Consider the following 27,291-nt stretch of genomic DNA (forward strand, 5'->3'; position numbering starts at 1 on the left):
GGTGTTCTGGAGACTGGGGGCATCTGGGTCAGGAGTCTAGTGACAGGTGATAGAAGGCCTAGGAAGTAGGAACTGTGCCGTGAGACATCTAGAGTGGCCCAGTTGGCCTGAAGGCTTCCCGGAGACCACTGGACATTCTTAGGAGACAAAGCAGAACAAATTTAAAGCCGCCCACTGGCATTGTCACTTAATGGAAAGGCATTCAGCCTTGACATTGGTGGTGTTCATTAGCATAAATGTGGCACGGGGCTAACTGAAGCCAGTTAATCTGGGCTTTCTTCTGGTCTCTGTCTTGCCTCAGAGAAATCTTTAAGGAATCTTTGATGATATTCCAGGAAGTTATCCTAACATCACAACCATGAGAGATCGTAACTTCAGTCTGAACTGCCTTTTCCCCCTCTGTTTCCTTTACTAATCACCTACATGCTTTTTTTTTCCCCCCAATAATTGAAAATATACTTAAAATTGTACCATTTCTCTTGGTTCTTTGATTGTCGTAGTGACTTCATTGCTCTATAGCTCCCCTGAGGCCAAAAGCAGTTGTATTGGGATATAAGAGTAATGAGGGGAGGGGTGCTTAGAGGTGACATGCTTAGAATTGCTGTAAAAGGAGAAAACCTATTGCCAGTTGAAGCAGTGAATCGGCAGGCTTATTGTCCGTTTATCTACTTCAGTGCTGCTTAATTTTCTTCTCCTTATGAGATTGTTTAAAAATTTGGAATTAGAGCTGAGACAAATGCTATATAGCTTCTTTGTGTTTGTGATATATTGCTTTAAAAAATAATTATACCTGGGGATTAAGAGGTACAAACTACTATATATAGATAAATGTTACAAGGATATATTGTACAGCATAGGAAATATAGCCAATATTTTATAAAAACGTTATTTATTTATTTTTTGTGGTACGCGGGCCTCTCACTGTTGTGGCCTCTCCCGTTGCGGAGCACAGGCTCCGGACGTGCAGGCTCAGCGGCCATGGCTCACGGGCCCAGCCGCTCCGCGGCACGTGGGATCTTCCTGGACCGGGGCACGAACCCGTATCCCCTGCATCGGCAGGCGGACTCTCAACCACTGCGCCACCAGGGAAGCCCTATACAAACTTTAAATGAAGTATAATCCGTAAAACTTTTGGATCACTGTGTTGTACACCTGAAACTAATATAATACTGTAAATCAACGGTACCTCAACTTTAAAAAAAAAAGATGGATTAATAAGGCGGTTAGAGGGATGGATAGACGGATAGATGCATGATAATTAAGTATAGTAAAATGTTAATGGTAGAGTTCAGGTGGTGGGTATACCAATGTTCACTGTAAGGTATTTCAACTTAGGCATATGGTTGAACGTTTTCATGATAAAATACTGCGGGGGGGGGACCAATGTTTACTTTTGTTAAAAAGTACACAAAACTGCTTTTAATTTTCACACAGCTCTCTCCATGGACGTTTCCAGTACTTCTCCACATGCACACACACTTATGAACTTGTGATCACTATGTTTGTATAAATATCATCATTGTTATTTCTCACATGTTTCTAAAACTTCACATGTAGTATTTAATGTGTGTATATCACATGAGTAAATATGTTAAAAGATAACACTTGTGTATAATCAAATTTAGAAAATGCAGAAAAGTGTGAAAATAAAGGTTTCCTATAATCCTGTTCCCTAGGGATGACCGTATTTTATTTCTTTCCAGTTTTTACTTTTATATTCTGGTTATCAAAAGAGTACGTGCTCATAGTTGAATATTTGGAGAGCACAGAGAATTATAAAGTAGCTAGAGAAAAGCTCACAGTCCTACAACCCAGGGGCAACCATTTTAACGTGTTCAGTGTTGAGATGTATGTCTGTGTGTATTATTTATTTATATTATTTATATTATTTATTTATTTTTATTTTGGCTGTGCTGGGACTTAGTTGTCGCACGAGGGATCTTTTTTTTTGTGTGTGTGTGTGTGTCAGGCAGGCTTTTTGGTTGTGGCATGCAGATTCTTAGTTGCGGCACGCAGGCGGAATCTAGTTCCCCGACCAGGGATCGAACCCAGGCCCCCTCCACTGGAAGCCTGGAGTCTTACCCACTGGACCACCAGGGAAGTCCCTGTATTTTATTTTCTAAAATATAATTTTTAAAGTTTATATAATTGGTCACCCTGGATGTACAATTATGTATCTCCTTTTCTGACTTAATATTAGAACACAATCTCATTTACATGTCATTTTAAAACTTGCATAAAAATAATCTCTAATGGGGAATTCCGTGGCAGTCCAGTGGTTAGGACTTGGTGCTTTAACTGCCAAGGCCCGGGTTCAGTCCCTGGTCAGGGAACTAAGATCCTGCAAGCCACGTGGCGCAGCCAAAAAAAAAAAATCTCTAATGGCTGCCTGTTACTTCATCATATGGCTATCCCATGACTTAACTATTCCATTATTTTTGGAAATTAGATTGCTTATAATATGTTCAGTTCACTGAACATTTCTGTGCATAAATTATATGTACACGTTGGATTATTTCCTTAGATGGATTCTTGGAATGAACACATTTAAGGCTCTTGGCATATCTTGTCAAATTGCCTTCCACTTCCACCAGAGGGGTACTCAAGAAATATTAATGGAAAGTGAAAAGCTGCTGTCTGCCACAATATATCATTCCTGTAGAATTTGCTGATGATGGAGTGAACTCAAGAATGGAGTTCTTGCTCCTAGGAGAAGAACTCCAGGCCTGGCCAAGGGCTGAGTAATTTCATGCTGGCTGTTTAATTGCAGTAGCTCTTAAGAGGACTGATTTATAGAACTCTACTGTGAGGACTGGTTTTTTGTGCCACAGTTCAAATGTATGTATGTGACTGCCACTTCTAAAGGGGTATAAGCAGCTTTAAACTCTTGCAGGTCACTTGCTGAATGGGCGCTATTACAAAATAAGAATTCAGTGAAGTAAATAACTGAAAGTGCCTTCCACAGAAGAGAGGTGTTTGGAGACATCTGGGATTCAGCCACCTGCTACAGTCTGTTAGAGAGCTTGACCAGTTCCACGCTCCTCCCCTTGCCTTGAAGGATGTGATTGTGGCCCCAGTGCCCCTTTCAGCCTGTTGTCCCACTGCTTCCCATTGTACACTCCACCCACTCCCAGGAAAACTAGAATTATTGCTGACCTACCCATCCTTCTGCTTTGTGCTTTTCCTTTCTGATGGCCTTTGTTCACAGGTCCTCCCCTTGAGATGCATACCCGTCCCCTTTTGGATTTTTTTTCTTTTTTTATGACTGTTATTTATTTTTTATTTATTTATTTATTTTCTTATTAGTTATCCATTTTATACACATCAGTGTATACATGTCATTCCCAGTCGCCCAGTTCATCACACCACCGCCACCACCCCAAGCCGCTTTCCCCTCTTGATGTCCATACGGTTTTTTCTCTACTTCTGTGTCTCAATTTCTGCTCTGCAAACTGGTTCATCTGTACCATTTTCTAGGTTCCACATATATGCATTACTATACGATATTTGTTTTTCTCTTTCTGACTTACTTCACTCTGTATGACAGTCTCTGGATGCATCCACGTCTCTACAAATGACCCAATTTCGTTCCTTTTAATGGCTGAGTAATATTCCATTGTATATGAATCGGATGTGGTACGTATGTACCACATCTTCTTTATCGATTCGTCTGTCGATGGGCATTTAGGTTGCTTCCATGACCTGGCTATTGTAAATAGTGCTGCAATGAACATTGGGGTACATGTGTCTTTTTGAATTATGGTTTTCTCTGGGTATATGCCCAGGAGTGGGATTGCTGGGTCATATGGTAATTCTATTTTTAGTTCTTTAAGGAACCTCCATACTGTTCTCCATAGTGGCTGTATCAATTTACATTCCCACCAAGAGTGCAAGAGGGTTCCCTTTTCTCCACACCCTCTCCAGCATTTGTTGTTTGTAGATTTTCTGATGATGCCCATTCTGACTGGTGTACGGTGATACCTCATTGTAGTTTTGATTTGCATTTCTCTAATAATTAGTGATGTTGAGCAGCTTTTCATGTGTTCTTGGCCATCTGTATGTCTTCTTTGGAGAAATGTCTGTTTAGGTCTTCTGCCCATTTTTGGATTGGGTTGTTTGTTTTTTTAATATTGAGCTGCATGGGCTGTTGATACATTTTGGAGATTAATCCTTTGTCCATTGATTCGTTTGCAAATATTTTCTCCCATTCTGAGGGTTGTCTTTTCGTCTTTATGGTTTCCTTTGCTGTGCAAAAGCTTTTAAGTTTCATTAGGTCCCATTTGTTTATTTTTGTTTTTATTTCCATTACTCTAGGAGGTGGATCAAAAAAGATCTTGCTGTGATTTATGTCAAAGAGTGTTCTTCCTGTGTTTTCCTCTAAGAGTTCTATAGTGCCCAGTCTTACATTTAGGTCTCTAATGCATTTTGAGTTTATTTTTGTGTATGGTGTTAGGGAGTGTTCTAATTTCATTCTTTTACATGTAGCTGTCCAGTTTTCCCAGCACCACTTATTGAAGAGACTGTCTTTTCTCCATTGTATATCCTTGCCTCCTTTGTCATAGATTAGTTGACCATAGGTGCACGGGTTTATCTCTGGGCTTTGTATCCTGTTCCATTGATCTATATTTCTGTTTTTGTGCCAGTAGCATATTGTCTTGATTACTGTAGCTTTGTAGTATAGTCTGAAGTCAGGGAGTCTGACTCCCTGACTTCCTCCAGCTCCATTTTTTTTCCCTCAAGACTGCTTTGGCTATTCGGGGTCTTTTGTGTCTCCATACAAATTTTAAGATTTTTTGTTCTAGTTCTGTAAAAAATGCCATTGGTAATTTGATAGGGATTGCATTGAATCTGTAGATTGCTTTGCGTAGTATAGTTGTTTTCACAGTACTGATTCTTCCAATCCAAGAACGTGGTATATCTCTCCATCTGTTGGTATCATCTTAAATTTCTTTCATCAGTGTCTTATAGTTTTCTGCATACAGATCTTTTGTCTCCCTAGGTAGGTTTATTCCTAGGTATTTTATTCTTTTTGTTGCAATGGTAAATGGGAGCGTTTCCTTAATTTCTTTTTCAGATTTTTCATCATTACTGTAAAGGAATGCAAGAGATTTCTGTGCATTAATTTTGTATCCTGCTACTTTACCAAATTCATTGATAAGCTCTAGTAGTTTTCTGGTGGCATCTTTAGGATTCTCTATGTATAATATCGTGTCATCTGCAAACAGTGACAGTTTTACTTCTTCTTTTCCAATTTGTATTCCTTTTATTTCTTTTTCTTCTCTGATTGCCGTGGCTAGGACTTCCAAAGCTATGTTGAATACTAGTGGTGAGAGTGGACATCCTTGTCGATTTTTTCCAGGTTGTCCATTTTATTGGCATAGAGTTGCTTGTAGTAGTCTCTTAGGATGCTTTGTATTTCTGCAGTGTCTGTTCTAACTTCTCCGTTTTCATTTCTAATTTTGTTGATTTGAGTCCTCTCCCTCTTTTTCTTGATGAGTCTGGCTAATGGTTTATCAATTTTGTTTATCTTCTCAAAGAACCACCTTTCAACTTTATTGTTCTTTGCTACTGTTTTCTTTGTTTCTATTTCATTTATTTCTGCTCTGGTCTTTATGATTTCTTTCCTTCTGCTAACTTTGGGTTTTGTTTGTTCTTCTTTCTCTAGTTCCTATAGGTGTAACATTAGATTGTTTTTTTGAGATTTTTTTTTTGTTTTTTGAGATAGGCTTGTATAGCTATAAACTTCCCTCTTAGAACTGCTTTTGCTGCATCCCATAGGTTTTGGATGGTCGTGTTTTCATTGTTATTTGTCTCTAGGTATTTTTTAATTTCCTCTTTGATCTCTTCAGTAACCTCTTGGTTATTTAGTAACGTATTGTTTAGCCTCCATATGTTTGTGGGTTTTTTTGCTGTATGTGGGCCTCTCACTGTTGTGGCCTCTCCCGTTGCGGAGCACAGGCTCCCGATGCGCAGGCTCAACGGCCATGGTTCACGGGCCTAGCTGCTCCATGGCATGTGGGATCTTCCCGGACCGTGTCCCCTGCATCGGCAGGCAGACTCTCAACCACTGCGCCACCAGGGAAGCCCTGTTTGTGTTTTTTACGTTGTTTTCCCTGTAATTGATTTCTAATCTCATAGCGTTGTGGTCAGAAAAGATGCTTGATATGATTTCAATTTTCTTAAATTTACTGAGGCTTGATTTGTGACCCAAGATGTGATCTATCCTGGAGAATGTTCCCTGTGCACTTGAGAAGAAAGTGTAATCTGCTGTTTTTGGATGGAATGTCCTATAAATATCAATTAAATCTATCTAGACTATTGTATCATTTATAGCTTGTGTTTCCTTATTAATTTTCTGTTTGGATGACCTGTCCATTGGTGTAAGTGAGGTGTTAAAGTCCCCCACTATTATTGTGTTTCTGTCTATTTCCTTTTTATACCTGTTAGCAGTTGCCTTATGTATTGAGGTGCTCCTATGTTAGGTGCATATATATTTATAATTGTTACATCTTCTTTATTTTAAAGTCTGTTTTATCTCATATGAGTATTGCTACTCCAGCCTTCTTTTGATTTCCATTTGCGTGGAATATCTTTTTCCATCCCCTCACTTTCAATCTGTATGTGTCCCTAGGTCTGAAGTTGGTCTCTTGTAGACAGCATATATATGGGTTTTGTGTTTGTATCCATTCAGCAAGCCTGTGCCTTTGGGTTGGAGCATTTAATCCATTCACATTTAAGGTAATTATCAATATGTATATTCCTATGACCATTTTCTTAATTGTTTTGGGTTTGTTTTTGTAGGTCCTTTTCTTCTCTTGTGTTTCCCACTTAGGGAAGTTCCTTTAGCATTTGTTGTAGAGCTGGTTTGGTGGTGCTGAATTCTCTTAGCTTTTGCTTGTCTGTAAAGCTTTGGATTTCTCCATCGAATCTGAATGAGATCCTTGCCGGGTAGAGTAATCTTGGTTGTAGGTTCTTCCCTTTCATCACTTGAAGTATATCATGGCACTCCCTTCTGGCTTGTAGAGTTTCTGCTAAGAAACCAGCTGTTAACCTTATGGGAGTTCCCTTGTAATGTTATTTGTCGTTTTTCCCTTGCTGCTTTCAATAATTTTTCTTTGTCTTTAATTTTTGCCAGTTTGATTACTATGTGTCTTGGCATGTTTCTCCTTGGGTTTATCCTGTATGGGACTCTCTGTGCTTCCTGGACTTGGGTGGCTGTTTCCTTTCCCATGTTAGGGAAGTTTTCGACTATAATCTCTTCAAATATTTTCTCGGGTCCTTTCTCTCTCTCTCTTCTCCTTCTGGGGCCCCTATAATGCGAATGTTGTTGTATTTAATGTTGTCCCAGAGGTCTCTTAGGCTGTCTTCATTTCTTTTCATTCTTTTTTCTTTATTCTGTTCCACTGCAGTGAATTCCACCATTCTGTCTTCCAGGTCACTTATCCGTTCTTCTGCCTCAGTTATGCTGCTATTGATTCCTTCTAGTGTAGTTTTCATTTCAGTTATTGTATTCATCTCTGTTTGTTTGTTCTTTAATTCTTCTAGGTCTTTGTTTAGCATTTCTTGCATCTTCTCGATCTTTGCCTGCATTCTTTTTCGAGGTCCTGGATCATCTTCACTATCATTATTCTGAATTCTTTTTCTGGAAGGTTGCCTATCTCCACTTCATTTAGTTGTTTTTCTGGTGTTTTATCTTGTTTCTTCATCTGGTACATAGCCTTCTGCCTTTTCATCTTGTCTATCTTTCTGGGAATGTGGTTTTCATTCCACAGGCTGCAGGATTGTACTTCGTGCTTCTGCTGTCTGCCCTCTGGTGGATGAGACTATCTAAGAGGCTTGTGGAAGTTTCCTGATAGGAGGGACTGGTGGTGGGTAGAGCCGGCTGTTGCTCTGGTGGGCAGAGCTCAGTAAAACTTTAATCCACTTGCCTGCTGATGGGTGGGGCTGCGTTCCCTCCCTGTTGGTTGTTTGGCCGAGGCGACCCAACACTGGAGCCTACCCGGGCTGTTTGGTGGGGCTAATGGTGGACTCTGGGTGGGCTCACGCCAAGGAGTATTTTCCAGAACTTCTGCTGCCAGTGTCCCTGTCCCTTGGTGAGCCACAGCTGCCTCCCTTCTCTGCAGGAGACCCTCCAACACCAGTAGGTAGGTCTGGTTCAGTCTCCTATGGGGACACTGCTCCTTCCCCTGGGTCCCGATGCACACACTACTTTGTGTGTGCCCTCCAAGAGTGGAGTCTCTGTTTCCCCCAGTCCTGCTGAAGTCCTGCAGTCAAATCCCGCTAGCCTTCAAAGTCTGATTCTCTAGGAATTCCTCCTCCTGTTGCCAGACCCCCAGGTTGGGAAGCCTGATGTGTGGCTCAGGACCTTCACTCCAGTGGGTGGACTTCTGTGGTATAAGTGTTCTCCAGTTTGTGAGTCACCCACCCAGCAGTTATGGGATTCGATTTTATTGTGATAGCGCCCCTCTTACCATCTCATTGCAGCTTCTTCTTTGTCTTTGCATGTGGGGTATCTTTTTTGGTGAGTTCCAGTGTCTTCCTGTCAGTGATTTTTCAGCAGTTAGTTGTGATGCAGGTGTTCTTGAGAGAGGGAGTGAGAGCATGTCCTTCTACTCCGCCATCTTGAATCAGTCTCCCCTTTTGGTTTTATTTTGTGGGGTTTTTTGGGGGGGGGTAAGGGTGAGATTAAGTACTAAAGGTAGAGGTGACTTTATTCTCATTTGGGGAGAAAAAAAAGAATCTTATAGAAAAAGCTAAGGCCTTTTATCACCACCCCCAATCTCAGTTCCCTTTTCCCCTGTCACTAGAGGGTTTATTTCTCTGACAAGCTCTGTCATAGCACGGGCTTGACGGCTGCCAACTGCCCAAAATTCACATCCTTCCAGCTTAGCAGCCTCACTGCTAAGAGAAGAGATCTTTACCTGTAACTTGAGGGAAAAGGCTAGGGGAGGGGCTTCCCTGGTGGCGCAGTGGTTGAGAGTCCGCCTGCCAATGCAGGGGACATGGGTTCGTGCCCCGGTCCGGGAAGATCCCACATGCCGCAGAGGGGCTGGGCCCGTGAGCCGTGGCCGCTGAGCCTGCGCGTCTGGAGCCCGTGCTCCGCGACGGGAGAGGCCACAACAGTGAGAGGCCCGCGTACTGCAAAAAAAAAAAACAACCCAAAAAAGGCTAGGGGAGGAGTCTTATTGGCTTAGTATGGGACCTGTGTGTGTGGGTCACATGCATATCCTTGGACTGCTCACTGTGGCCAGAGATTGGGGTGTCTGAATTGGCCAAACCTGGACCCCTTCCTACCTGGACTAGAGAGTCCATGTTCTGAAGGTGTTCTGAGCTGTTTCATGTGGGTTAAATAGTCATTCACTCTTTTTCTCCTCATTGTTAGCTAAGGCTGTGTGAAGAAGGTATTGGAGTTGGCTTTGAAAAGACAGATAGGAAAAGATAGATTTTATGTTGACATATTGCAAAAGAAACTTTCAAATGAAGAGCGTGATTTGTAGGAAGTCTGAGAGTGTGGGTAGTGGAAAAGTAAAAGTCGATGTCTCAAAGAATATTGATTTAACCAGGCTGAAAGATCTAAGAGGTAAGAGGGGAGAGAGCTGAGGCTAGAGTCAGGGAGAATGTATTATAGAACTTTAAGAAGGAAAATATGATTTACTCATAGGCAGAAAGGCTGAGTAATTGTGGAGGCAGATTCTTTTACTACGGGATTAAATGAAGTGCAAATGAACTTTATGCCACCACACAGGGGTAAGGCAGTGGGGGCATTATATTAAAATTTCCTATATAGTAAATAACAAAAACTATGCCCAAGGCTCATACAGTAGCCTGCTTATTAGAAACAGAATAAAACTCCTACTAATAAACAATGTTGACATTTCCAAGAGTGTGTTGTCCTACAAGTTTACCTAAACTGTTCAGACTGGCCGGGGGGAGGAAGAAGCACTAATAGACATGACGTGATCAAAATTTAACTACGTTCAGAGAGGTATGACAAGTCAGATTGTGTAATAACTCTGGTGATGGCACATCTAGCAGAAGTAAAAGGACTCAGAAAAAAAGGTGAACACTGATTATTATCAATTAATGGTAATATCCTAATCTCTCAACTACATCTTTGATTAAGAGGGAGAGGCAGTCTAAGATGGAGAAGTATGTTGTGGACCGATATGATTTCAGGTGGTTTTATAAGCCTGGAGAATAAAGGATCATGTTTTAAAAGTGCATAGTCTTGGAGGTGGTAAGTAATCAGAGAGTGCTGGGAAAGATCTATGACCAGAGCCTATTGGACAGTTTCACTGTGCAGTCATACCCTCTAGAATGCTGGGGTGAAGGGTGAGGTAACTGGAGAAACAGCCTTTGCAGCAGTGATAGTTGGCTAAAGCAGAAAGGTGGCAGCAGCGTCACCCCTGCAGTGGCCTGACCAGTGGATCAGCTCCATAGCCAAGGTCTCTGCACACTCATCTCCAGATAGAGACTTGTTCAGGCCATTCACATAAGGTCACAAAGGATGTATTTACAAATCCACATGGATGTGAGTGTCTCCTTTCTTTTTGTATTACTTTGAAAATGAAGAGAAACCATAAGAGATACTGACAACCAAGGGTTGCTCCACATAGGGCAACAGGATTGACAGATAGGGCCCAGGACTCTTGGCCTTTTGATACTTTGGTCGCTACACAATTTGAGGGCATATTATGGGGAGGTAGGGGCTAAGATCTCCCTAAAAAGTTGAAATTTTGTAAGCCAATTTTAACTCTGAATTTCATCCAGATTATGAAATGATGACAAAGTAGTTACTTTGCCCTGTTGCCTCGTCTGCTTTTTTTTTAAAGGAATTCCTTAATTTTTATTATTTATTTATTTATTTATTGGCTGTGTTGGGTCTTCGTTTCTGTGCGTGGGCTTTCTCTCGTTGCGGCGAGCGGGGTCCGCTCTTCATCGCGGTGCGCGGGCCTCTCACTGTCACGGCCTCTCTTGTTGCGGAGCACAGGCTCCAGACATGCAGGCTCAGTAGTTGTGGCTCACGGGCCTAGTTGCTCCACAGCATGTGGGATCTTCCCAGACCAGCGCTTGAACCCGTGTCCCCTGCATTAGCAGGCGGATTCTCAACCACTGTGCCACCAGGGAAGCCCACCTCGTCTGCTTTTTAAATGTGTTCTCTTTTGCCCCATCTGTTTTATCTCCCTTTTCATCATCCTTCTGAACTTCCCTGACAGCTCACTATCCCCCTCCCTCTGCTTGGCACCCTCCCTTTTCCTGCACACACTATCCCCATCAATTACCAGGTCTTAGGAGGTCCTGCTAACCCTAGGGCCAAAGTGTAAGTTGTTTTTTTTCCTCAGTTCTCAGTATCACAGCTGAGACCAAGCCAGGATATTTAGGTAAGACTCTCCTGAAGGCTTAGATATGACACAGGAAGGCTCCAGCAACTTGACTGTCCAGATGACAGATGGTTGCGCATTCTCTTCAATTTGGGTTCTCCTGTATTGTCACTCATCTGGCAGGGGCTGGTTTCTCCCTGTCTCCCTCTTTATTCTTTCTTTCTCTCAAGAAGTGTAACATGAGAGAGATCGAAGCCTCCTTAAGTTCATTTTCAGAATATATCACCTCCCAGAAGGAATCAAGTCCTAACTTTAGTGTACATTCCTTCTCCAAGTTTTTATACTTTAAATATATGTATGTAGGGACTTCCCTGCTGGTACGGTGATTAAGATTCCCAGCTCCCAATGCAGGGACCTGGGTTCGATCCCTGGTCAGGTAACTAGATCCCACATGCATGCCGCAACTAAGAGTTTGCATGCCACAACTAAGAGCCAGCGCAACTAAATAAATAAATATTTAAAAATATATATATATATGTAAACATATACAATCTCTATAGTGTTGCTTTTTAAAAATATCTACATACGTAAGTCATATATCATATACAGATCCTTCTGCATTTCTACTCAGCATTGTTTTTTCAAGATTTTCTCTGTGTATTAATGCTTATAGTTCTAGTTCATTCATTTTTGTCTGCATCTCATTATATGAATGTCATAATTTATGTTTCCTTACTGATGACTAATTAGACTATTTTCAGTTTTTTGACATTATAAATAAGGCCTCAGTGTATATGTATATATGTATATATATCTGCACATATCATTTGTGTGTGAGTGTGTTTGAGAATCGCTTTAGATTGTCCCTAAAAGTAAAATTGCTGTAGGGTAGACATCTCTTAACTTTACTAGAAATTACCAAATTTTTCTCCAGAGTAGTCATTCCAGGTTACATGCCTACCAATAGTGTATGAAAGTTCTTATTTCTCTACATCTTGGCCAACACTTGGCATTATCTGACTTAAAAATTTTTGCCATTCTGATATGTATGAAATTGCATCTCATTGAATTTAATTTGTACTTTCCTGACTGCTAATAGAGTTAATGTTGTCCTCTTCAGTTTTCTTTCACAGCATCCTATTTATTTCTTTCACAGCTCTGATCACAGATGGTTGTTATGGGTTGGTTGGTTTGTGTGTTTATTGTCGGCCTCCCTGTGTAGAACGTAATCTCTGTGAGAGCAGGGATCACATCTCTCTTGTTCACTGTTTTGTGCCCAGAGCTCAGTCCAGGGTCTGGTAGTAGGGCTTCACTAGATAAGTAGTTGTTTAGGGAATGAGCCTGATGATGGTGGTGGAGGGGGTTCCTCAATAAGTGACGTTACCACGTGAGAAATGTTCATACAGCAACAGGAATTTATGTCTTTATATTCCTCCCATCCAAACCCTGTACTTTATTTCATAGCCAGTTCACAGTGCCTGATTCTCTCCTTCATTTCTTATTCGCCCTTTTCAAGCCTTTGAAGAGGATGTAGCAAGCAGTAATAGAGGATAGCAGAAATATTGAGTCACTTGTGGTTTGATTTGCTAGAGAGATACCTGCTGTAGCTTGCAGCCCGTGATTTGAGATATACTGACGTTCAATTAGTGTAAGATTGTTCTGTGCCCCACATGAGAGAAGGAACCAAGGCTCCGATGAGGTTCATTATTAGGTAGGAAATTAAGTTGCAAGTGCTTTGCCTTTGTTGAGATTCTTATTGACAGAGTTATTTTGTCTCAGCTACTATAACACTTCCTGAGATAGGTACGGACTTTGTCAGCAAAAATTCACTAGGCTAGGTGTGATAATTCATTTTTAAGAAATACAGATGTTGAAGAAGACTGGAATAAATCTCAGTTACTTTCTCTAGAGTCTCTTTTTTTTCTACCCAACCGCTCTTAGTGCTGGTCCCAGTAGCTCTGATTTCATCTTGTTCTAGCTTTATTCAGTTCCTGAGCTCTGCTCTGGCTGCATCTTAAATTTTACTCATTGCCTTGGTTAGGACCCTTTAGGATGCAGGGAACAAACCCACCCAAATAGCTTAAACCAGAGGCAATCCAGGGATGTCTCAGAACTTAACAGCACACACAGCCGGAACCAGGAATTAAAGGGGTGGAAATGCCTACTATAAGCTCCCAAGTTTACTTCTCTTTTCAAGAGAAGAACCAAGCTGAGGATGGAATCTCTTAGTCCCAATTACAGATTCTCAGGGAAGGATGCTGACCTAGCATGGACCAGATGCCCACGTGACTCCAGTGAGCCATGGCCATAAGGTTATAGTCCACAGACAAGGTGGCCAAGAGCCACTCCTGTACTGTATGGATGACACAGAAGGGCAGCTCCCAGGGAAGGGGAGAGATTTTAGGCAGATACACCCATAGGTGCTATTGAAATTATCAGTTGTTGAACATGCATTTAGAGGCTCTGAAGCCTCTGCCTTTTTACCCAGCAGCTTCTTCACATCTTCTGCTTCCTTAACTTTCCTTTCCCCAGGTTGTACCTGGCTCCTCACTCAACTTGCTGATCTCCTTGCCATAGCCAGTTGCGAATATATTCTCAGCAGATCCCTGGCTTCCCCCACTTAAGAAAGTGAGCTTTGTAGATAATGTATATTTTTCCTTAGTTTGTTTATCTGGAAGGAATTAAAAAGTAGGAATATTCTGTATGATATAACATCCGTCTAGTTGGCTTATAATTCAGCTATGATGTGTCCTGCCCCAGCTAGTGGGAAACAGCAGTGAACTGGGTATTGTGAAACTTCAGTAACCTGGGAAGTCTGTTCTGCCCTTGCTGAGACCTTTATGTTCTCTTGTTACAGGAACATGATATAGAAACAACTCACGGTATGGTCCACGTCACTATAAGAGGCCTACCGAAGGGAAACAGACCAGTTATTCTGACATACCATGACATTGGCCTCAATCGTATGTATTTGATTTTATACCTTCCCTATTTTATTATAATACATATTCTTTGTATATTTTTTTAAAACACACAAGAAACCCCAGTATTCTGATAAACCATAGGTTTTCTCCTCTATACCTTAACCTTCCCTCCTCATTGCTACATGTTAATGGCAGAATTAAAGTTCCTGGGAAGTATGCAGTTGAATGCGTTTTGGGGGATACTGGGGTTATATCTCACTTTGTGTCATATCTGCTAAAGGACTGAAGATTATATGATGAACTGGTTAAGAAAGTAGAACTAAAATCAGTTTTTTTTAAAAAACAATCTGTGCTTTGGTTTTTTTCATATTTCGGGTTAGAAAATTCAGAGCTTGAACTTAACTTTGTTGTGAGCTCTTCAATAAATTAGTAAAAGTATTCTTATGATAGCCTGTCATGAGTGACTTTAATTAATTAATTAATTTTTTAACATCTTTATTGGAGTATAATTGCTTTACAATGGTGTGTTAGTTTCTGCTTTATAACAAAGTGAATCAGCTAGACGTATACATATATCCCCATATCTCTTCCCTCTTGCATCTCCCTCCCTCCCACCCTCCCTATCCCACCCCTCTAGGTGGTCACAAAGCACCGAGCTGATCTCCCTGTGCTATGAGGCTGCTTCCCACTAGCCATCGATGTTACATTTGGTAGTGTATATATGTCCACGCCACTCTCTCACGTTGTCCCAGCTTACCCTTCCCCCTCCCCACGTCCTCAAGTCCATTCTCTAGTAGGTCTGCGTCTTTATTCCCGTCCTGCCCCTAGGTTCTTCGTAACAATTTTTTTTTTTTTTTAGATTCCATATATATGTGTTAGCATATGAGTGGCTTTAAATGGACTTCTCTAGATGGTAATATAAGATTCTGGCCCTAGCCCCAGGCATACAGAGTCTACGTACATGGGTTTTCTTGCGCGCTCCTCTGGCTTTCAGAGGCGGCCTGCATTTGAAGTTACAGTCTAGTGCTGGACCTTTTGTTGCCTCTTTAGCATGAGAAGGAATTTGAGCAGTTCCACCAACAGGGTAGAAATTGAAGCAGAAACCCCTCCCTGCACCCCAGCGATTTTGCCAAGAGACACAGTCTTCCACATGGTGAATGTAAGCAGCCTAAGATACTCACTTTAGCCGGGTTCTTGGGATACGGTCAGTATCTCTCTGTTAGGTAGGGGAATAAGATGCATGAAAAATGACAGTATTATGGGTGTAAGATTGTCTTGTGAAACACCAGGATTGATTTCCTCTTTGTAGACATTCTGTAGAATTGAGGATTAGTTATCCTTTTCAAGTTGTTAAGATGTCTGGTAGTCAGCCTTTAGGACAGCTTGAATCAGACAGATTGTTCAGACACTTCACTTTAGTGAAACAGTGATTAAAAGGGGGTGAAAGAGGACGATGATGTGGAATTGATTGAGTAGAGGAAAATTGGGGAGAAATGGAGAGCTTGTGACTTATGAGTGTTTTGCTCTTGCAGATAAATCCTGTTTCAATGCATTCTTTAACTTTGAGGATATGCAGGAGATCACCCAGCACTTTGCTGTCTGTCACGTTGATGCCCCAGGCCAGCAGGAAGGTGCACCCTCTTTCCCAGCTGGGTAAGACCACAAGCAAGACCTTCTGGAAGACATGCAGTCAGAGAGCAAACGGTTAAGCTCCAGAGGGAACAGTAGCCGTGTGCTTCCCTCCAGGCTGGTTTTAGCGCAGCCTACAGGTTATACTTGTCAACCGACCATCTGCATATTTTCTCTCCTTGTTCTGAGAGGACTGTTACGTACACTCTATTCACGAAAACTGCATGTTTTCCCATATCCAGGAATGGCCCTCCATGAATGGGAGCCAGTCACAAGGCATTAGTGTCTGGAACACCCACTTCTCACTGTCTTTTAACTGTCTCCTTCCTCATCTATTTTTTTGTGTGTGTGTCCCTCCCTGAAACTCCAAACTACCTAGGCCCAAACTCAGATCCCTCTGAGCTTCCTGGGAGCACCTCCCCACCCTTACCTTCAGTCTGGTGACAGGAATTTGAATATCAGTATAACCGTTTGTTTGGAGGAGCTGCCCTGTCAGCTAGAGGTGCATTTAACTGGACGTGGGCATGGAGCTCTCAGCCGCATCCTAAGCCTGCTTTGCATGGTGGAGCCACAGTGTCCCTGACTCTTCCCTGGACAGCATGATTATTAAGGAGACCTTGGAGGAGGAATGAAAGCACAAGCTGTGGAATGCTGATTCTTCCCCTCTCCCTTTACTCGTCTCCGGAGCTGCCTTTGCCAGTGGCTGCTGTGAAACGGACCGTTGCAGTGTTAGAATCATAGCTAACACTCCCCTAGTGCCCAAACAGTGTTCTTGACGCTGCATTGCATACTTTACATTTATTAACTCGTTTAATCCTTCCAACCCTATGGGATAGGTTTACTGTTATTCCCATTGTACAGGGGAGACCAGAGATATTAAGTACCTTGGCCAAGCTCACATAACAAATAAGTAATAGAGCTGGGATTTTAACCCAGGCATTCTGGCTCCAGAGTCTATGTTATTGACTATGTCCAAGCTATTCTGTCTCTTAAACACAAATTGGCCGGTGACCAGTTTATATCCAACAAGATTTAGATCCAGTTCCTTTTATGTATTTTACGTACAAATGGCTCAAGAGCACTCCAGTGCTTGAAGTGTTTCAAGCAGAGGCAGGCTGACTTCCCTGTCAAACGTAGAGCAGATCCTGCCCCATATGTAGGGGGTTGTCTGAAGATCCCTTCCATCTTTGATGCTGTAATTTCTATGGACACTTCCTACTTCTCTTGGATTCTTGGTCTGAGTCAGTTTCGGGCTTGCCTGACCGTCTTAGGATCCAGTGGCTTAGATCATGAACCAAATTCAAAAGCAAATAATAAAGTAACCGGGTTATTCTAGGCCTAAGTAAAGCAAATCAGCCTCTATGATGAGCAGCCCAGGATTTGCGACTACGTGCCTAGGCCCAGTAAAGCTTTGTTTACTTTTGCACTTAGCTGCCTAAACCTAAGCAGCAGAGCAAGAGCAGTAGGTCGACTCTTACTGCTAGAAGTTTACTGAGCCTGAACCCCAAATGAAGTGGTTATTAGGGGTTTGGAAATACCCTGGAGAGAACCGTATTACCTGTTCTTTTCAAATGGCTTCCTCTTGTTCCAGAGATCACTCTTCAGGTCATAGAAACATGTAGGAGTTTTTTTGTTTGTTTTTTACTTTCCTCTTAGTGTGGCCGTTGTAGAGAGTCACACAACATGCCACAATCATTTCCGGGTACCACATCATCTCCTTTGAGCCTTTGGTAAAGGGAATGCTTTTATCTAAGAACCCTGTACTTTTCTAGCTGTTCTAGTGATTGGGAACTATGAGTACATTCTAATGTAAGTAAGGAGGTATCCTTCTGGATTTCAGGTACCAGTATCCGACAATGGATGAGCTGGCCGAAATGCTGCCTCCTGTTCTCACCCACTTAAAGTAAGTTCATTCTGCAGTTCTTTCGCATGGTTTTTGTTTTTTGTTTTTTCGCTCTTTCTACTATGTGTCTGATCTGGGGGATACGACGATGAGCAAAACAGTATCGTCACTACCCTCGTGGAGTGTGGAGCTTACATTCTGGTGTGGGAAATAATTGACAACGAGGAAGCAAACAAATAGTCACAACTTACGTGCTATAGAAGAAGTCAGTGGGGATGTTGTGCTGGAGGATAAGGGCAGGGTGTACACAGATAAGGCTAATTGAGGATTGCCTCTCTAAGGAGGAGTCCTTTAGATTGAGGCCTGGAGGATAAAAAGGAGTTACCTAAACAGAGAGCCAGGACAAGAGGATTCCAAACAGAAGGAATATGTCCAAAAGGCCTGAGCCAAGTGAGCAAGTGGGAGAAAGGCACAGGGTGAAATCTGAGAAATAGACAAGGACCAGATTGCACAGGTCTCACAGATGAGGTGAGAATTTGGGATTTTATTCAAAAGACAAAAAACACCGAAGGGTTTTAAGTGCTATCCAATTTAGTCTTTTAAAATGATCACTCTAGATATGTAAATTACACATCTGTAAAGCAATTTACATTTTTAAAAAGAAATTACTCCAGCTGTGGAGAGAATGGTTTAGAGAGGGGTAAAAGAGAAAAAGCAAGGGACCAGTTAAACTGTTACAACAATCAGGCAAGTAAGTGACGATGATAGCTTGGTACTGGATACTGCCCAGGGGATGGAATGGAGTAGGAGTAGGCAGATGGAAATACTTTGAAGGTAGATTTGCTGATGGGTTGGATGTGGAGGTATTAGGAGAGTGAGCTGTCAAGGATGACTCCCAGGTTTTAGTCATATTTCATTTAATCCGTAAAATCAACTTAGAAGTAGGTGGTCATATTCTTGTTTTATAGGTAGGGAACCCAGGCTCAGGAAGTTAAAGAAACCTGACCAAATTCTGCATCCAGTAAGCGTCAGAGCCAGATTTGAACCCAAGTGCATTCTTTTCATTATGCCATCCTACCTCCAAATGAGTTAACCCTGTCAATGTTGGTGTGTCCCGTTCACAGTCTGAAAGGCATCATTGGGGTTGGAGTTGGAGCTGGAGCTTACATCCTCAGCAGATTTGCAGTAAGTACATGGAGGATTAGTCTCAACACCCTTGAGGCACTGCCTAGGTCACAGCTCTTACTGCTGTGTTAAACGACAAGGAACTGTTGTGGGATCTTATGTCAGTGTTTCTATAAATTCTGTCAACAGATACAGGTTTGTATAAGGCCTTGCTTTGTACTTATAACACCTGAAGAATAACAGATGAGGGCAAGATATCACCAATAAAGATAATTCTCAGAGAATACTTAACGGTGGAATTTCTTACAACCATTAAAATTTTGTAAGAAGAGCTTGTAATGATATGCAATTCACATACACCATAACCTTAACAAAAAGGTTAGAATACAGATGCACATAAAGTTTGTCATAGGCATAGGAAAGAACTGAAAGAAAACATGAAAATACTAACAGGTTGATGTTGTGTGGTTAGATAATATGAGATTTTATTTTCTGCTTTTTATAATTTCTCTGTTTATCAAATTTTCTATAGTGAGCATAATCAGAGGGGGAAAAGTAAGCTGGAAAGTTTTTAGTTTACATAGAAATGTTCTTATTGATTTTTATTTAAGGAACTCTTTCCCAAATGCCTCCTGGGTGAAGGGCAGTCTTCTGGAGGGTGGTATCACCTATTCATGTGGTTTTAGAAAAAAACTTAAGAAGGTGCTATTGGGGACAAGGTGTATGAGTATGAAATAGCCAGTCTAAGCCTCAGTAGCCCCTTATGCCCTGTAGTCCCAAGGGCACTGCCCCAGGAGGGGAGACCCACCATGAGCCAAACAACTGTAGAGATACCAGGTGCCGTCCTCTGCTGTGGAAATAAAAACCCTCTCCCCTGTAGATCTTTGCCAGGCGAGATCATGTGATGGTAGTTTAGGAAGCTGGTTTTCCAGATGCTAAGCTAGATTTATAGAGCTCCTTTTCTAAATATCCTCCCTAGCACCTCTCTGACCTTTCTTACTTTCAAATCTGAGGCATTGAGGCCTTGTAAGAGGTGACTAACCATGCTGCAGTATTTTTAGAAGAAGCTGAGAGTGGGGCTCTTTACTGTTGTCTTTGTCTTGTTTCAGCTCAATCACCCAGAGCTCGTGGAAGGTCTCGTGCTCATTAACGTTGACCCTTGTGCCAAAGGCTGGATTGACTGGGCAGCTTCCAAAGTAAGACCAGTGTCCATTGGCTCATCTCTTGGTCCCCTCTCAAAATGGCTTATCTGGTTTTTATTTTTATTTTTTCATTCATACAGTCAAGGGCAAGAAGTTTTAAGTATACAGCTTGATGAATGTTTACACATGTCATCACCACTTAGTCAATATACAGAACATTTCCAGCTCTGTGCTTAATACTTCCTCCCTTTCCCAGAAGTAACTGTTATTCTGACTTCTACCGCCATAGATTGGTCTTATATATTCTTAAACTTCGTATCCTTGGAATAATAGAATATATATTCTTGTGTATCTTGCTCCTTTGATTCATCATTGTCTGTGAGTCTCGGTCACGAATGGAATACTGTGCAACCAAAAACTTATGGGGTTTTTTTTGGTTATTTAAGGAAATGTGAAAATTCTCATGTTTAAAAAAACAGATAATAAAATTTTGTTAAATACGTATATGCATTTATAAGGAAAATAATTTGCTACTGGTAGTTACATCTTTGGCTGGTAGCATTACAGATGATTCTTATTTTTATTTTATGTATTCTATGTTTTCCTAATTTTCTATGATAAACACGTATTGCTTTCATAGTTACTTTAAAATATTAAACTATTCCACCTGCCAGCAGACCAGATTCTAAAAAGTTTATCCATTCCTCCCCACATTTAACTTCTGGAGAAATGATGTATTTCCTAACTTTGGATGAAATATAGTAACAACGCTATTGCCAGATGCTATGGAAATTCTTTCTTACAACCTGACTTATTTAAAATTTGTTTTAATTCCTATCTAGGATGTGGGTACATTAAAACTTACCTGAACACTCTTCATAACGTGATACAACCTAGTAAAAATTCTTATAAAGCTTTAGAATGACCTTATGAGTAGTAAACATGCAATGAAATAGGTTATTAATTCTTATTATCTTTAACGTATAACCTGTGGATCACTGATAACCCACGTGAAGATTTCTGGGCTTCTTTCTTCCTTAATCTTTCTGGGACTCCATGACCCTGCTCCACCCATATCCACATCTGTCCCCCTGATTTCCTCTTGTCCATCTCCACCCCCAACTCAGTACTTCACCTCTGATCCAAGTCAGCAGTAGGAATTGAGCATAAAAGCAACAAAGAAGGAAGGCTTAAGGGAATCAGCAACATAATTTGAGATGGAAATTTTTCTGAAAATAGACTAACAGTCTGCAGATTTACACAGATTGATGCATTTATTAGACTGTGATGTGCATAGTTTTGAAATGGGAAAAATTAGGAGAAAAATGTTCAAAATGCAAGAACATTCTGTAAACATAGCAATTTCCTCCCACTACTTGAAATGAAGATAGCAAAACTAAAAGAAAGAGAAAAAATTGTTTTCTTTTGGATGGCTTGGGAGTAGTTGTAAGTCGTTCCTTATTAACTGTAAACCCAGTGTAACTGCAGAAATACAGGCAGGAATGAAGCAGCTAATAGCTGTGAGTTCTCGGTCCCACATCTTCGAAGAAGCAATGGCAGCATTTCTTCTAGCCACCTATTTCAAAGCAGGCTATGTTATTACCCTGGCTGGAAAACTTTTCGTTTTTTTCTGACTTGTTTCTTGTTCTCGGGTTTCCTGGGACCACCATCTCATGAAAATGTGTGACACTGAGTTGTGCTGTCTGTTTGTTGAAGGATAACATATATACAAGAAAGTGCACCAGTGAAGTGGACAGCTTGATACCTTTTTACCCATGCTAACTCCCTTGACACCAAGTTTTTATCTTTGTAGCTCTCGGGCTTGACAACCAATGTTGTGGACATAATTTTGGCTCATCACTTTGGGCAGGTAAGTGCCTGTGCCAGCCAGGAGAGGAGTGTGCTTACTGGCTTGTGTGCAAAGTCTTACTCACCTCAGGAAAGAAGGGTGCCCCAGAACTCACCTGATCCCAGTGGGTTACCACTTTCAGTGCCGTGTGAGATGCACGTGGCCCAGCAAAGGCCAGTCTTAGGGGAGAGGCATGAACTCAGTGCCACGTGGCTCTTGGCATTTGGAGAGAGGAGAGAAGGCAGCCCCCACCGCCCACCTGTTCCCTGTGAGCAGATGCCATCTGTTCATGTTTGACAACATCATGTGCCTCACCAGGCATCTCTGGAGCCAAATGAGGGAAGGGCTTTACAGAAATAGAAGTTTCAGAGAAAAAGAAACCAAGAATGTTAGTGCTGAAAGAACCTTAGAGATTACCTTGTTCAAACCCCATGTCTTACTGGTGAGGAAACAAGTCCACGGAGGAAATGACAATTATATGGATAATTGTTACGTGAAAGAGGGGATCCCAGTCCTCTTTTCAGAGAGAAAGTGAGTTGGATAACAGAAGTCTTACACCAATTACAATGTGTGTTTTCTCCTACACCACCAAACAATTCTCAGACACCAGCTGGGTGTCCTGCAGTTCAGCTCAATGATGCCACTGTCTACCTGGAGATAGGTCAGATCCAAAAGATGAGGGCTCGGCCCTAACCACCAGGCCACCCCCACTGCTCCCCCTTCCCCCACTTCAGCCACCAGTTGCCACTCCAGGTTGTCACCTGTGCTTCTGACCAACCAGCTATATAGATCAGAGGTTCCAACGGCCCCCTCCTTGGGTTCAGTTAATTTGCTGGAGTGGCTCAGCAGAACTCAGAGAAACATTGTACTTACTAGATTACGGGTTTATTATAAAAGGACATATGACTCAGGAACAGCCAGATGAAAGAGATGCATAGGGCAAGTCATGGAAAGGGGCACGGAGCTCCCATGCCCTCTAGGGTGCACCAGTCTCCCAGAACCTCCACGCCTTCACCAACCCGGAAGCTCTGCCACTCCCATCCTACGGAGGCTTCATTACGGAGGCATGATTATGTGGCAATCAATTCAATGGCCAGCTCCTCTCCCCTCCCCGGAGGTGGGGACTGGGTGGGATTGAAAGTTCCCACCCTCTACTCACAGGGGCTGGTTCCACCTAGAAGTTACTTAGGGGCTTTCCTAAAATCACATCGTCAACAAAAAAAGATACCTTTATCAATCTCATCAGTTTGGAAATTCCAAGCATTATAGGAGCTCTGTGCCAGGAGTGGATGAAGACCAGACACATATTTCTTATTATAAATCACAACATCACAGATGACCTATGAAGAAGGAATAAATGAGCAATGAGTTTGGAGAGCTGTGAGGTGTCTGGAGTTGGGGAGATGAAAACAATATAAATAGGAGTAATGCAGGCTCAACTGTAGTCTCTGTACTGAAGGAAAATGGTTGGTGGGGAGAAAATTAGCATTTACTGAGTACTCATTCTCTGTAAAGCACTTTGACAAGTACTTTTAGGTACAAACTCAGTTATTTTTCACGGGGTTCTATTAGACTTATTTTATTTTATTTATTTTTGCGGTACACTGGCCTCTCCCTGCTGTGGCCTCTCCCGTTGCGGAGCACAGGCTCCGGACGCGCAGGCCCAGCGGCCATGGCTCACGGGCCCAGCCGCTCCGCGGCATGTGGGATCTTCCCAGACCGGGGCACGAACCCGTGTCCCCTGCATCGGCAGATGGACTCTCAACCACTGCGCCACCAGGGAAGTCCGGTTGTGCTTTTGTGTACTTTGCTGTGCAGTAGAGAAGAGTAGAGAAGTTCTGCAGGGCTTATTACAAAGAATCTGCCACTCACCCTATTTCCTTCTTCTTAGATTAATTCTTTTAGCTGATTCTTTTGGGTTTTGCCTCTTTATTTATTTACTTGCATATAGTAAAGGACACAAATCATAAGTGCATCTCAGTGACCTTTTATATTACATACATATACTCCTTTGTAACCACCACCAAATCAAGATACAGAGCATTTCCATCATCCCCGTAAGTTTCCCTCATGCCCTTTCCTAATCGCTATAATCCCCCTCCCCAAACAAGGTATTCACTATTCTGTCACCTCTATACATTATCTTGCCTGTTCTTAAACTTTATATAAACGTAATTACAGTGTACCCTCTTCTGGGTCTGGCTTCTTTTGCTCGGTATAGTCTTTGAGATTCAACCATGTCATTCTATGTATCAGTAGTTCATTCTTTTATTCTGTGTAGCAGTCCATTGTTATACACCATGAATGTTCCTATGAACATTTGGGTTGTTTCCAATCTTCTGTTTTTGTTTTACTATTATATTTATTTATTATTATTTTTTAAATTTTATTTATTTACTTTTGGCTGTGTTGGGTCTTCAGTGCTGCACGTGGGCTTTCTGTAGTTGGGGCGAGCAAGGGCTACTATTCATTGCGATGCGCGGCTTTCTCACTGTGGTGGCTTCTTTTCTTAGAGCATGGGCTCTAGGCATGCGGGCTTCAGTAGTTGTGGCACGAGGGCTCAGTAGTTGTGGCTTGTGGGCTCTAGAGCGCAGGCTCAGTAGTTGTGGCACGTGGGCTTAGTTGCTCCGCGGCATGTGGGATCTTGCTGGACCAGGGATCGAACCTGTGTCGCCTGCATTGGCAGGCAGATTCTTATCCACTGGGCCACCAGGGAAGCCCTGTTTTACTATTATAAATAAAGCTTCTATGAACATTCTTTTTTTTTTTAATATTTATTTATTTGGTTGCACTGGGTCTTAGTTGTGGCAGGCGGGCTTCTTCGTTGTGGCATGCAAACTCTTAGTTGCGACATGCATGTGGAATCTAGTTCCCTGACCAGGGATCAAACCCAGGCCCCCTGCATTGGGAGCACAGTCTTACCCACTGCACCACCAGGGAAGTCTCCTATGAACATTTTTATATGTGTCTTTTTGGATATATGCTTCCATGTCTCTAAATATGCATATATTTCCACTTGTTGATTTTTCATTTGTGGGCATTATCTGTTGGCATTCCATTATGAAAGATGATTTCTCTCATATACACATACACACCGACCCCATGACACACGTTTGTGTTTTCCACCGCTCTATCCTCCCAATATAATTTGGATTAGATCAATTTCCAGCATTTACACTAGCATATAAATGTTATTCAGAGCTGAGCCATGACAGATTTCTTTTTCTGTACATTTCCCCTTTACCAAGTGACAGTGTTAGAATTTTTAAGTAAGGACCACTGCAGGGACACTGCAAGGTGATAGTGGCAGAAAGGCACTTCCTTTCCTTTTTAAAAAAAATTTAAGACTTCCCTGGTGGCGCAGTGGTTAAGAATCCGCCTGCCAATGCAGGAGACATGGGTTTGAGCCCTGGTCTGGGAAGATCCCACATGCCTCGGAGCAGCTAAGCCTGTGTTCTACAGGTACTGAGCCTGCGCTCTAGAGCCCACGAGCCACAACTACTGAGCCCACGCACCTAGAGCCGGTGCTCTGCAACAAGAGAAGCCACCGCAATGAGAAGCCCCCACACTGCAATGAAGAGTAGCCCCTGCTTGCCGCAACTAGCGAAAGCCCACGCACAGCAACGAAGACCCAACACAGCTAAAAATAAATTAAAAAAAAAAAATTTAGCCCAAGAATCAGGGCTTGCCACACAGAAGGCCTGGTGACACTCATCTCAGCAGTCCTCAGGTCACACTTTCTCCATCCTGTGGGCTGTTTCCAGGGTCCAGCCAGGAGACAGAAACCACACTTCGAGTTGAGAAAATTTAACATAAAATATTAACTAGTAGAAGGTTGCTTACTTCTCAAAGAGGTGAAAGGACTCTCTGGTGTCCAAAAGTAGCAGGTGGAAACCAGCAGCTACTCCTAGGCAGAGTGCATGTGGACACTCAGGGAACTAAGGACTTAGTTGGGCCCACCCCCACCAAGCCTGAGAGTCATGCCTCTTCGAGGAAGGTAAGGTTTCCACAGAAAGTACAACCGGCCAGGAGTGAAAAAACTTGCCAGAGGGTGAGGGCCGTAACTGGTCCATAGAGCCACTCACCAGATGAGGGAGACATTTGTCTGAAATAAGGTCTGAACAGCTGCAGAAGCTCCAGAAGCTGCAGCTGGATGGGGGAGAACCTGGGCCTAGGGCGCAGCTACAGCTTTTCTACGAGAATTCCTGACACCTTGAGCCAGTGGCTCCTGTGCTAAATTTTAAAAAGGGACTGGCAAATGGAAAATGCTTATGCATCCTAGCTCCAGTGCTACAAAGAACAGTGGTTCTGAGGCTGGGGATAACTGGCACAGGTTCTTTGCCCAATGGCTAGTGCTCCCTGTCTGTCCGAATTTTATAAGGGTGGATCACTGAAAGGCCTGTGTGCACCAGGTGAGGCTTATCCCGTGGGTGATTAGACGGGGCCATTTCCTTGGGGAGCCCCTGATGTCAGCAGCTTTAGGTCTTTTCTCTGGGACTGGTCACATTCCCCAGATAAGCTTTGAGGTTACACACCAGACACTAATGTTAGTATTCTTGGAGCCAAGTTCAGAAAAAGACAAGACAGCCTCAACATTCAGGCTTTAAACTTTCACTTTTCAGTATGGTGGGCCTGTGGTCTTCCAGATCAAAGACCTTGTGTTTTATCGTTTCCAGAGAATAGACCTTCAGTCTTCTTCTGAGGTGGGGAGAGGGAAGTCCCCCAGAATGCGGGGGAGGGATCTGGAGCTCCAGCTGCTTTATGCTTTGTTCCCCTTGGGCCACAGGTGCAGATAATTAGAATGATCATAGTCTTTGGTTTGTAATACACCCTCATCATTCATTGGTCCATGCACATAACCCACTTTCATTTAGTTAATTAGCTATTTTTAATAATGTAATAAGCACCCAAGCTATTACCACCCAAAGCAAAAGCTAGGGTTTGACAGTAACCTGCATCTAACCAAATGATACTCTGAATTAACCTGTCCCCATTCTTTTCTCACCCTGAGGAAACTATCATCTTTTATCAGTCCTTTGTTTTTCTTTATAATAGTCTTACTGAATTTATATGTGTTCTTTTACATTATGTACATATTTCTAATTATAAAAGGATATTATGCTGATGTAATTTGGGGAACTTTTTTCACTTAAAATTGCCAAGATTGGGCTTCCCTGGTGGCGCAGTGGTTGAGAGTCCGCCTGCTGATGCAGGGGACACAGGTTCATGCCCCAGTCCGGGAAGATCCCACATGTCATGGAGCGGCTAAGCCCGTGAGCCATGGCCGCTGATCCTGTGCTCCGCAACGGGAAAGGCCACAGCAGTGAGAGGCCCGCATACTGCAAAAAAAAAAAAAAAAAAATTGCCAAGATTTATCCACATTACTGCTGGATGACTGTGAACAGTTTTGTATATGCCTCCTGCTTTATTCGTACGAAAGTCCATCTTGGGTGTAAGT

The 27,291-nt window shown here is 42.3% G+C and overlaps 1 protein-coding gene across 5 annotated transcripts in view; it reads left to right on the forward strand.

Annotated features, from left to right (window-relative positions):
- Window positions 1–27,291, forward strand: part of NDRG3 (NDRG family member 3) — an 85,599-nt gene that overhangs the window by 38,225 nt on the left and 20,083 nt on the right. For all 5 annotated transcript variants that reach the window (XM_060030834.1, XM_060030838.1, XM_060030837.1 and 2 more), the window contains 6 exons: window positions 14,179–14,284; window positions 15,778–15,898; window positions 17,715–17,777; window positions 18,842–18,902; window positions 19,952–20,038; window positions 21,798–21,854. In XM_060030834.1, the coding sequence (XP_059886817.1) occupies window positions 14,179–14,284; window positions 15,778–15,898; window positions 17,715–17,777; window positions 18,842–18,902; window positions 19,952–20,038; window positions 21,798–21,854 (495 nt within the window). The remainder of the gene's footprint in view (window positions 1–14,178; window positions 14,285–15,777; window positions 15,899–17,714; window positions 17,778–18,841; window positions 18,903–19,951; window positions 20,039–21,797; window positions 21,855–27,291) is intronic.

Source organism: Delphinus delphis, chromosome 15, assembly GCF_949987515.2.
Source record: "Delphinus delphis chromosome 15, mDelDel1.2, whole genome shotgun sequence".
Taxonomy (NCBI): domain Eukaryota; kingdom Metazoa; phylum Chordata; class Mammalia; order Artiodactyla; family Delphinidae; genus Delphinus; species Delphinus delphis.